Raw genomic sequence first — 12144 nt, 5'->3', positions numbered from 1 at the left:
CTCAGGGATTTGTATGGGTGGTCACACAAGGGGGAACACATAACAAAATCAAATAGTTTCACATCCATTCAGGTCAGGTTTTGCTCTGAAGTGTGTACCGAACTTAAACAAACAAACAAACAAACTAGTTTCCAGCATTTTTGGAGCTTGGAATTAACAATTAGGGACAAGAATCTGTGCACCTATAGATGGAGAGCGCTCTTAGAGGTGCTGAAAAGATGCCTGATATTATCATTACTATTGCAATTCGCAGAAAACTTGATCATCTTTCTCATGCCAGACCCTCATTTATTTCTCACGTAGTCCTAGGAAGTAATAATATGATGCTCTCGTGTTACAGATCACAAAGGGTAAGCCCACACCACTCGTCTTAAGAAGTGAAGCATTTTCACTCCCACCTTCAGAAGGGGCTGAGGTTAGCCCTGGGGGGTTCTGACTGCCAAGCCCATGCCACGAATCATGATTCTCTGGGACCGTAGCAGATGTGAGATGCTTCTAAGACACGACAGGCCAAGTCTTCCTCTTCCTCTGCTCTCTGTTCTTGAATCTGTCACTCCCGTCAATGCCGCTGCTGTGTGTAACCCACAGCAAGGCCCATGGGGCTCTGCAGACCCATGCTTTCTTGTCCAGCCATTTCCCATGTTCCCACTCCTCTGCTCCTTTATTTTGTAATTTTTTGTTTCTGGTTTGTGAGACAGGGTCTTGCTATGTAGTTCAGGCTGGTCTTGAACTCACTATGTAGCCCCGGCTGCCCTCAAATCTGAGGCAACCCTCCTGCCTCAGCCTCCAAGCGCTGGGATGACAGGCACGTGCCACCATGCCTGGCTCTTCCCTTGAATGCACCTTGCTGCTTCCTCATTGGGGCTTCTCTCACAGGCTCATTCCTGAAACTGGGATGCTTCTCAACATAGGTGCTGCCTTCCAGACCTTCAACCCTCTAATCTCCTCCTGTCTAGAAATTTTGCTGTAAGTCTTGCTTCATTTGGGAAATCTCCTCGCTCCACATCCTGGGAGCCATGGTTCTGAATCTAATTATGCAGGGTTTAAAAACCATCACATACTTATGCTGCCTGGGCCTCATAGAAGACTTGTGCTCTCCTAGTTTCTTATTCCTAAAATGTCTGTAAACATAGAACTAATAGCTTCACGCCTCAGAACTCAAGACCTCTCTACAATGGCACAAATGGAACACACACACAGTAAATGAATACATTCTGCACTGGCCCAGGAAATGACTGCCACAGCACACAAAAAAGAATATCTGAAAAATTCAGTTTCCATTCTCAAGCCTGACTTACCCACATAAACCAGCAGAGAAGTCAGTACACCTGACAAGCAGAACATTTCAGTAATGCAACCACCAAGTGGAAGAAGAAAAATACAGAGTGGTTACAAGGAAGAAAAGAAAGGATAAAATGTAACAAAATCCTGAGCCACTTCATAACCAAATGTGAGTGAAGTCTCTGGGCAAATAGGATTGAAAAGAGCTACAAAATAGTTGAAACACTGATTTCTTTTCTTCTTAGACTTTATCCTCTTCTTCCATCAGCTGTCCTGGTTCTCTCTATCACAGGTTTAGTTCGGTTAAGCAACCTGCCCAGGACCAAACAATCAAGGATGGAATCTGGATTCTGCAGAACTCGTGAAAATGGGTAAATTTTTTCCCCTCACAACTCAAGATCTCTGAGCATCACTTTAGCAAAACAAACATTTCCATAATCAAGAAATGCAGGAGAGTTCCTCCTCCAACCAATGATATCAGTGTCATGTTAATCTCTGGCATCCTCCAGAATAAGGCAGGAAGCTTTTTACAAAGACATAGATAGTAGCATACTAAAACAGTAGAACATGGCAGATTTGAAGACGGCATACAGTAACATTAAGTAACACTTTCCTTTTCAAAACACACCCATTTCTAGTTTCATGGTGCTCACCACATCTCTACAAAGTACAGAGTAAATATGTAGGCAGCTTCCAACCAAAGAAGCAACACATTCCAGAACAGTTGGACCAAAACACCTTCTGCTGTCAACCAACCGTCAGGGCTTAGACAACGGCCTACCCTTTTTGTGTCCCAATTTATTCTGCAAAATGGAATCTCAGCCTTGCTGTGTCTTAAGGAAGTCCAAGCGTCAAATGCAGTTGTTGAGAAAAAGCTCTGCTAAGTCTGGTGTCAGTAATGGATATGCTGTTTCCTAATGAATGTACCAAAATCCAGATTCTAACAATGGCTGCTTAGTAACTATGATTAACATATGGTCTGTTTCCATGATACAAGTATCAGGACAGTTCTTTCATTATAAACATTATAAACACTTGTTATCTGGCAGATATTGTTAGGCTCTGAGGATACAACTACAAAAAAGGATGATGGAAAGGAAACAAGAGAGAAGACAGAAAAGGTCCCAGCCCTTCCCTGGCATGGTGGGAGATGGGACTATCAAGAACTAGGTCAAAAACAAGTAAATCAGGACCGGGGATTTAGCTCAGTGGTTCCACGGCCTGCCTTGCAAGTGCAAGGACCCAAGTTCAATCCCCGGTACCAAACAAACAAACAAACAACCCCAAGTAAATCAGTAAACAAATACAAAACTTCCAATAGAGAAGACGTGGGAGGGATTGAACCCTAAAGCATGTGAATTTGGATTCCCTTCTGACAGGAAGTTCTCCGTGACAGTTTAAGAAGGGATTCTTAAATGGGAATGCACGCAACAACCACTCCAGGGGAGTCTAAGAACCCCCGAAAAGGAAAGCAAAATACTTCTGCAAAGAGACCCCAGCTTTCTGTTGATTCTCTAAACGACCACTATCCAAAGTGACAGAGAAGGACTCTGTAGCTACCAATATGGCAGCCACTAAGCACACGAAGATATTAAATACTTGCCGTGGGCCCACGGATACCAAGGAACTAAATTTTAAATTTTGCCTAATTTAATTAAAATTTAAGACTAAACAGCCACATGTGGCCCCTGCCTGTCAAATTAGACAGTGCAGCTTTAGGGAGTTTGTGACCAGAGAACTGACCCACGTGACAATTGCAGTATTGTCCCAAACGCCCACTTGTTTCCCGACGCCCCAGAGTCAGAGCCCAGGTTCCATCGTGTTTCTGCTGGTTGGCTTTGTAACACTTTTGAACTAGGAGCTGAACCCGGAGTCCTGCCTGTATAGGCAGGGGCTGTATCACTGAACTACATCCTCAGCCCTTTTTATTTTGAGACAAGGTCTTAGTAAGTTTCAACTTGTGATCCTCTTTGCCTCTGCCTCCTAAATAGCTGAGATTATGGGCCTACGCCATCACCCTTGGCTCCATTTAGTTTAGTTCAGTTTTTTGTTTTTTTTTTTTAATCCCTGGCACAATGCTGACCACAGCAAATCTTTAATAAATGTTTATTGAATTGAATGGGAAACTTGCCTTTCTGCCTTCCGGTATTTCCTAATCCCTGGCCTCTTGGCCAGGTGGCATGGCTGCATTTGTGAAGCTGTTTGTGGTTCCTGGAGCCAGGCCTTGGTGATGTGGGTTCCTCTCCCAGCCTTGGCACCGCACAGCCTCCTGCCCTCGTTTTGCCAGGTGGAATTAACCTCTCTGAGCCTCCGCACATCCCTTCTGCACACTTATCAGGTGCACAGCCATTTTCATGTCTCCTATGAGAAACTCCAACGGCCCGAGGGACTCCTTAAGAGTGGACTCATGAGTGGACAAAGCTAGACTCGAGTCACCTGCGGATTCCTATGAACTTGGGAAAGACATTGACCTTTAAGCTCCTGTCTCTTCCTCTCTCACGCCGGAATAAGGGAGCGCCTGTGTCAGAAGTCCTGGAGGAATTCAGACAAAGAAGGGACACGCTGTAGTTCCTGACATGATGCCAAACTCAGTGTGATTTTCTTTGTTATTATTGTGGCTAATCTGGACACTCTTTGAGGAAAATGTAATATTGCCTTGCTGTCATTCCTGGCACCTGACACAGTCAAAGTGTACTAAATATGTGTTAAAGGGGAAGGAAGATCTGCTTTCCCAGACTTCCAATTCATTTGCCCCTCTAAATACAGCGTCAGTCACTCTGAAACATCTCACTGGAACATAGAGGTTTACCTCCCGGGCTGTGCTCAGAAATACCTTCCCACTGGGCCTAATCACAAAGACGGTCCAATTTCCTTTCAGCGGAAATTTCAAAAGGTGAGTTTTTCTTTTGAGAAAAATATTAAAATAATATTTACAATAGGCTGTCTTTCAGTTATGGTAGATATTTTAATCCAGAGAAAATAAATGCCCTAAATTGAAAACTTTTCGCATATCTGATTTGTCAAAAGCTGTTGGGAGAAGTCTGATGTGAAGGTAGTTCATGAAATTCACATTGTTCTTGTTTCCTATTTATTGTTTTTTACTACATCCTACAGTTTGAAATGTTTTATATCCTAACCTTTTTTTGTAGTTTTTTATATATAATATATATTTTTAAAAAATATTTCATTTTAATATTCAATAAAACTTTAAAATATCTACATATTTTTATATCATAACACACCTTGACCTATGCAACTGAAACAAAATTTCCATGAAGAAACATTTATCTTTATTTCTTGAGAGGCACACTGATATTTCTATTCCACCCTGTTCTGGTTCAGCTTATCTTTTTTTTTTCCTTTTTAATTTTTCATTTTTATTAGTCCATGTTTGCAGTGTGCAATGCTAACGTTCATCGTAGGGAGATGGTACTGGACATAACTCTGTTTTAGTTTATAATGAATGCTGGGCACAAGCCACTAAGTAGGGTGCATGGCCTACTGAGATCTGAGGATTAGCATTTTTAAAATATAGCATTAAATAATGCACTTTTGGTACTCTTAGTGTCTGTGGATGTTAATATTAACATCTAACTCCACTAAAAAAAATGATGTTAATTGGACCTGATATCCCATGAAGAATTTTAGGGAACACAGATTTAGCTTCATTCGTGATAGGGTTCTCACCTGTTTAGAACCCTGTAAAAATCACCCCATGCCAGCCTCTCCCCCAGGCTTCTTGCCTCCGACTGAGCCCTCTCGGGCAGACACCTGTCACTATAATGTGAGACAGAAGACCCCCAGCACTCTCAGTTCAATGACAGAGGCACAACCAAGAGCACCGCGGGCAGGGTCCTACCTTTAGCAGCCTTCAGACTCGTCATTTCTGTGACAAATCCCAGTGGTGTGTGACTGCGGTGAGGACTGATTTGAATTGGAGTCTCTACCCCTTGAAATTGCATTACCATCCTTAGCTTATTCACAGCAACTGAAAATAGACTAGGTACGAAGTGAGAGAGGCCAGAGGTTGTGTGGTTTACTGATTAACTTCATTACAGGGCAGAATATTTGTAAATGTTTATGAGAACAGTCCTCTGTGCCCAACTGCCTGGTAAGTTAGAAGCTGGCCTCTTAGGCAAATATTCTCAGGCTTAAGAACTCTTAGAGGATAGGTTTCTGTTCCGCGGCTCTACAACTGTATTTGGAGGTCCAGCCATGCTGCAGGTCTTGTCGTTCGTTCTTATCAGAAGGCAAGAGAATGGCAGGATTCGTACTGTTGGGAAGCACTAAAGAATACTGCTTATGGGCACGAGGTCTGGAGGCCTCCTGCGTTTGCATCCAGTCTTGTGCCTTGAATCGTGCGCCACCTCACCCCTAAAATCCACATGTACCTCAGAACGTGACTTTCTTTGGGTAATCAAATTCAAGTGAGGACTGGGTGGGGCCCTCAGTCAGTCTGACTCACATCCTTGTAAGAATGAGAAGTGGAGGCCCAGACAGACACACATGGAGAGAAGGTGATAGAAAAATACAGAGCAAAGACAGCTCCGATTAGCCGAGGAGAGGCGCCCAGAGGAGATTCTTCTCTCGCAGCCCTAACAGGAACGACTCTGCCGATGTGTGATTTTACACTTCTGGCCTCCAGAGCAGGACACATTTTTGTTTAAGCCACAGAGTCTATGGCACTTTGTTACATCATCCCTGGCAGGCAAATCCATCCGGTTCTTCTCGGTACTTGCTAGTTCTGCGGACCATGGGCAAACTCATGAGCCACTTTCTGCCTTGATTTACTCATTTGCGAAAATGGAACTGATAATTACGCCAACTCATAGGCATATGTGGATTAAATAACAAATACTTATAAAATGTTTAGCCATCTGTCACTGCTGTTATGATTACTTAATTTGGACTCATTTTGCAGTATGGGTTGCTTACTGAATGGAGATAATTCCATTTTTTAAAATCTTGTAACATAATGTCTGGATATCAAGCGTAAGTATGCTGTTGTTTGTTTTGTCAGAGAGAGAGAGAGGGAGGGAGGGAGGGAGGGGAGAGAAAGAGAGGAGAGAGAGCTTTAGAAGGAGACTCAGTATGTCCAGTGTTGAGCACAGGCATAACGTAGCATGGGATTCCTTGCTCCCATGAACCCCAATGGTCTACATTAACAGATGACAGAACACAGGTAATAATTCCTGCCCTACATTTTCTTTTAAGCCTGTTGTGAAGGCAAAATGAGACAGTACATGCGAAGGAAGCTTTTAGAGGCAAGGTGACACATACGTGTGATTGCTGCTAAGTCCTCTCTATGGCCTTACAAGCACACAAAGCAGTCCCTGGCATGGGCTCACTGACTCTTCGCCCACCCTTCGCGGAAGCCATCATTTGTGAGGTCCACTGTCTTCAACCCTATTTTACGGAGGAAGGAAAGCAGCTCAGTGTTTTGTACACAGCAGGAGATGAACCTCATGGCTTGTGACTGTAAATGTCCTGACTGAGAAATGAAGACACCCTTGCCCTCATTGCCAAGAAAGAGGAAAAGTGGGCAGTCAGTGGGACATTTCAGCTTCGGAGGCCAAATCAAGGGTCGCCATCTGCAAAACTCTTCTGTTTACTCGGATCTCACTCCCCTCACCTCACCATCTCCAAACTATCCCTGCCCCGACAGGATCTCGGTCGGAAGAGCTACTAAGAGGATGTGAATCAAGACAAACTGTCTCTAAATTCTCTATTTCGAGAATGCCCCGCTGAATTTTTCACTGGGTGATGCAAACGCGCCTACGTGTTGTTTTCTGAAACCTCACGCTAGACATGCAGCGAGCAGGACGATTCAGTGGATCCGAGAACCTTTGTTGCTGAGTGAAACTCACACAGAATGTTCTCAGGAGACGGTCTGGATCCCTCTGCTTCTTTCTGAGAAGATCCACCGCCTCATGTTACTGTTGTCTTCTAAACACACCCCCCCCAACACACACATGCAGATCACTGCTTCCTGAAACAGTAGCCCCTAGCTATCTATGGTTATGAAAACTTGAGTTAGAATCAGTTCCCCAATCACACTGGTGGTCACTCGCACCCTGGACAAAGTCGATCCAGAACATTTCCATCGGCACAGACCAAGCCATCGGACGGTGCTCTTGCAGATGGTACCCGGATGCAATGGGAATGGCGGGCCCTTCACAGCGAGTTGAGCATCAGCTCTGAAGGCACGAAAGAAGGAAAGCCCCGGAGCAAAGGCTGGCAGTGCTCTTCTGAGCATGATCCTTGAGAAGAACCAAGACCAACAGGCTCTGATACGATCTCCTTGGAAAGACTGTCCATTGAGAAGATGAACGGAAGCCTTCTCTTAGCCCAGAGCTCTAGACATTCAAGTCTGATTTCTTGTCCTAATTATATTTCAGTGGCCTATTTACTGTCTATGGAACGTTGAACGGGTTATTTTACATGTCTAAATATCCATGTTTGTCAGCATAAAAGGAAAATAGTAATGGTGTCTACCGTATAGAACTGTTGTGAGAATTAATATCACTTAGCAGATAGAGCACAGATCCTTATGATGTGTCTCTATTTTTCTGAGCACCATAAGCAAGTAAATTGTGAGATGGTAAAGAATTTGCCTAAGACCACAGAAGAAATGGCAGAGTAGGGACTGAACCAAGAAATCTGCACACAAATCTAAACCGTTCTTAGTGTGATGTTTGACATATGGAAAGCACTGCAGAAATGGCTATCATCACAATTCTTCTTATCACTGTAAGTTTATAAATTTGTACTATGATTTATAATCAACCTTTCTCAGCGTGGCAGGCCTAAGAATCTGTCTCTTAGCCCGCCAGGATGTGAGCTTAGCTCTAGAATGCATTGGACTTACCCACCATCTGGCCAACTTGTCTGTAGCTGTCTGTTTTGTTTGTCTGTTTGTCTGTTTGTTTTTGGTACCAGGGATCGAACTCGGGAGCTTATGCTTGTGAGGCTGGCGGCAGAATGGCTGAGCTAAATCCCCGGCCCTGTAGCCCTCTGTTTTGCTACAGGCCTTGATCAAACTACACATGCCCTATCTGAAAGTAGCAGCAAGCTGTTCTGTAATAAGAGAAGGTTTCTTCAACACCTCTTTCCTTTCTCATTCTTTACTCCACTATCACTAGTACCAGATCTTAGACTCCTTGAGAAAACAAAACTCAAAGCCCCAGCAAATTAATAAAAACCTTAGAGAATGCTTACAGTTGTGGAAGAGATACAGATAAGAACCAATAATGACACATATTTCAATTATGCTTTTTTAAGAAAAAGCTCCATTTTGTCTGAGCAAATGGTAGCTTTCCATATTCTGGAAACTTTCAGCTTTAATTCACCCAATAAGCCAGAACTACCTTTGCTTGAGTTGAATTCAGTGAGAGGGAAAACTACTTGAAATCAAATGTCAGAAATATTCTACACAACTTCATCTCAAGACCTTTAATTGCATTTAAAAGCATCTGGATGATTCGGTAACCTCTGGAAGATTCTCTTAATTTAAGCATAGATGAGAACCATATTTTAAATCAAATATCTTCTAATTAAAATACAGCAACCAGAGAAAATGGGCATAAGCTAAATGACATATAAAACAATAAGAAATGGCCAAATAAAATGGAATGTAAGTGAATAGGATTATATGCCCTCTGCCTTCCGCTAATTGGTGGGTCTCCTTCAGAGTGGGGCTTTAGAAAAAACCATTAGATACAATAATAAAAATGTGGATTCAAAAGCTGTTGTGGCAACAGTTGTGCCAAGGTGACAGAGAGCACATGTTTCCTTCCTTAGGATGCCCAGAAATTTATTTATGTGTTGATTTTTGTTGGCTCTTTGAAAAGTCTTCGCACTTAACAATGACAAGATAAACAGTACTTCCTCTTTTCAATGAGTGGATTGACATTTGTAAGTTCAACCACTTAAAATGAAACAAATACCTTTTAAATTCTGGGTTGACTGTAACGTTCTGGGATATCCTGGAGTCTACAGACCGTGTCCCACACAACCCATTCACTCCTCCCAAGAAGCTGTAGAGTATCGCTGTCCCCACCATTTCACAGGGAGAAAACCAAGGGTGCCACTGGTTTCTGAGACTTCGTTTCTTTTCACTTCATGTCTTTTTGCCACTCACGTTCAATGAAAATTTCCCAACCCCAAGGAGGTAAGTAAAATCCAGACACTTGTCCTAGGAGCATGGGCATAAGAACGTAAGGCTAAACCTTCTTTTCTTTATTCTGTCCTGTTCTTAGAATGCTGTGCCTATCCGTCTTTAAAGCTCTGGGATTTTTAAATTTTTAAACCTCAATGTACTAAAATGAAATACAGAGTGTCATTAATATACCATTTGCTATGATATTTGCTATATCTAACTGCGGGAAGCCGTGGACTTTGCCATTATTGCTTTTTATTGTGCACTAATTACACGAAACCTGGCCTTCATTCATCAGAGATGCCTTTTTAAGCCACTCAATTAATATTTGACCAGGTTCCTCAGCTGTCAGGCTCGCCCACAGGAAGGGAGACCTATCTCCGTGAGGTTACCGTGTCCTTCCACCCCAAGTCTTTCATGTGGATCCAGTTACCCACAGGCTGGATCCATCCTATCTGCATTTGCCAGGTGAGCAGAATAAACGAAAGGATCTCACAGAGGGGAACACAGCCCGCTGTCTGCCTCAGGTTTTTGCTCCTTGCTGTGGTGAGGATGTCACAATCGTTGAGCTGCAGCTGTGGCGCCTCAGTGAGGACACGGCGGCATTTCTAGAGCATGCCACAGGCCTTTTGCATTCTCCCCACAACTTCTCCAACACCGCAGGAGACCGCTCGACTTGAGCACAAGGACAGTCCAGAAGTGCAGGACAGTCGGTGCCCAAAGAATGACCCCAGCCAGAGGGAAGCAAAGACCGGTCACTCAGTGCTCCGGTCAATGATCTTTCCACGGACAACTCTCCATGCCACTCTCAGAGTTACCTAACCCACCTTGAACACAGCGTTGACCCAGACAGCTCACTTCCTCCCACCTTCCCTATCTCACCGCCCCCCACTCCTCCAAGTTGGCTCCCTCTCACCTCTTACATAAACTGCCAGCACACAACCCTTTCTTCGGGCTCTGCCTTTTGGGGTATGTGGGTAGAGATATTCTCCTTCACCTTAGGCAAAGCCTTTGGAAAAATGAAGGGTCCCTGGCTATTTCTAGAAGAAGCTGAAAGTTTATCATTGAAAAGGCGGTTAATGTCTCCAGCACCCATTAGTGTGGGCTCAGCAATATTTGTCTTCAATATAGGTTCCTTCCCGGGGCCTTCAGGCTGAGATTTAATGAAGGTCTTTATAATAGCATGCAAGGAGAGAGGCAGCGCTGCACTGTGGCCTTAGAGGATTTAACAAGTGATGTGTGGAGTGAGTACCACTGAGCTGCTACTTCCTGACATGCACAACTATAGCAATTTGTGAGCTGCAGTGGTAAAGCTAGATGAGGCCCTAGAATTCCCAGCCTAATAATCTCATTTTACCAGTTGAACTTGAATGAGTTGTTCAAGACTGCATTGATGATTAGTGGAAAAGCAGAGTCCAGAGCCAGTTCTCTAGACTTTCTATTGCCCTAAATAAAAATGGGAAGACAAGGCCCTTACAAATCCGTTTCAGGCTTTGGGCCCTTGCACTTGCTTTTTCCTTCTTCTGGAATGTTCTTGACTACTGGCTTTCCATCTCAGCTCAACTGCCAACTCCTCAAAAGCCTTTCCTGTCCACACCAGCCCATCCCTCCAGCTACTGACATCACCTTATTTTGTTTTCGTAGCATTTCCCACAAACCTGATATTATTTATGTATTTATGTGTTTATTGTGAGTCCACCCTCTGTCTTCTTCTCTGCTTTACTCCAACATCAGCTTTCTGTGAATGGGAGAAATGATAGCTGTCTTTTATGCTCTATCATAAGCACCACTGGTGCTTGCTGCAACATGACTGCTGTCCTTGAGAATACAGACCATTGGAGAAGAGTCTAGCTTTCTGGCTAGTTGAATCCATAGGTTAACTCTTCTGAATTTCTGGCATAGTTTAAGGTCCAGGAGTGCTGAGTTTGGCCCTGTAGGCTATTGGTCCACAGGCCACAAGGTTTCTCCTGATAAGTTCCACCAAAAACTCAGGGAATCCATCAGTATAGAATCCATCTGTGTCATCAGGACACACAAGAAGACCAAGGAGAGGAACGAAGGAATCGATTTTCTTCATCCGCCCCTGTGGCCTACTTTAAGCCTGGGTATGCTGAGTACAGTGAGCCTGAAGCCATGAAATTTTAAAGGAATGTAAGGCCCAGCTCAAGAACTTATTAGGGAAAAGGAGGAGGAGGAGTCACACATGGTTCAGATCTGCTTACCAGAAGAGAGGACTGAATACTGCTAGCCAGGGCTAACAGCTGCGCATTACAGCTCATGTACCTTGTGGTACACATTCCCAGAAACTTTAAATGCAGTGTTAAGAACTGAGATAAGAATGCAATCTAGCCAGAGAGAGCTAGACACACACATGGACAGCACAGTCACAGGGCATCCTTAGCAGTCACTTTTCAGGTGCTTCTAACTTCCACTAATCTAACCTAATGCAGCCTTTTGTGATCACTGGCATCTTTTTCACCTCATGTCTGCTAAGGTCACCCTCCTACACTTATTTAGAACTAGGATAGGTTGCAGGAGAAACCCTATAATCCCATGTACAAAATGGAGCTGTGTAGATTATTCGGATTAGGAGATTTTGACATGCATGACAATTTTTATTTGTAAAATAATCTTCAGTGGAATTTTCCCTTCCTATAATATGTACCAGTCATCCTAATTAGTCGTTTGTGAGTTCTGATTGGTAA

The 12144-nt window shown here is 43.6% G+C and overlaps 1 protein-coding gene across 10 annotated transcripts in view; it reads right to left on the bottom strand.

The window, feature by feature from the left end:
* Positions 1-12144, bottom strand: part of Nr1h4 (nuclear receptor subfamily 1 group H member 4) — a 73968-nt gene that overhangs the window by 40386 nt on the left and 21438 nt on the right. For 2 of the 10 annotated variants that reach the window (XM_010631372.3, XM_010631373.3), the window contains exon 1: positions 5141-5291. The exons of the other annotated variants lie outside the window; for them this stretch is intronic. In XM_010631372.3, the coding sequence (XP_010629674.1) occupies positions 5141-5249 (109 nt within the window). In that variant the 5' untranslated portion in view covers positions 5250-5291. Of the gene's footprint in view, positions 1-5140; positions 5292-12144 lie in introns of those variants that run through there. 10 annotated transcript variants of the gene reach the window in all.

The sequence above is a fragment of the Fukomys damarensis genome, unplaced genomic scaffold, assembly GCF_012274545.1.
Source record: "Fukomys damarensis isolate Sample0158 unplaced genomic scaffold, DMR_v1.0_HiC HiC_scaffold_15, whole genome shotgun sequence".
Lineage (NCBI taxonomy): Eukaryota > Metazoa > Chordata > Mammalia > Rodentia > Bathyergidae > Fukomys > Fukomys damarensis.
This window is presented reverse-complemented; position numbering and strand designations above follow the sequence as displayed.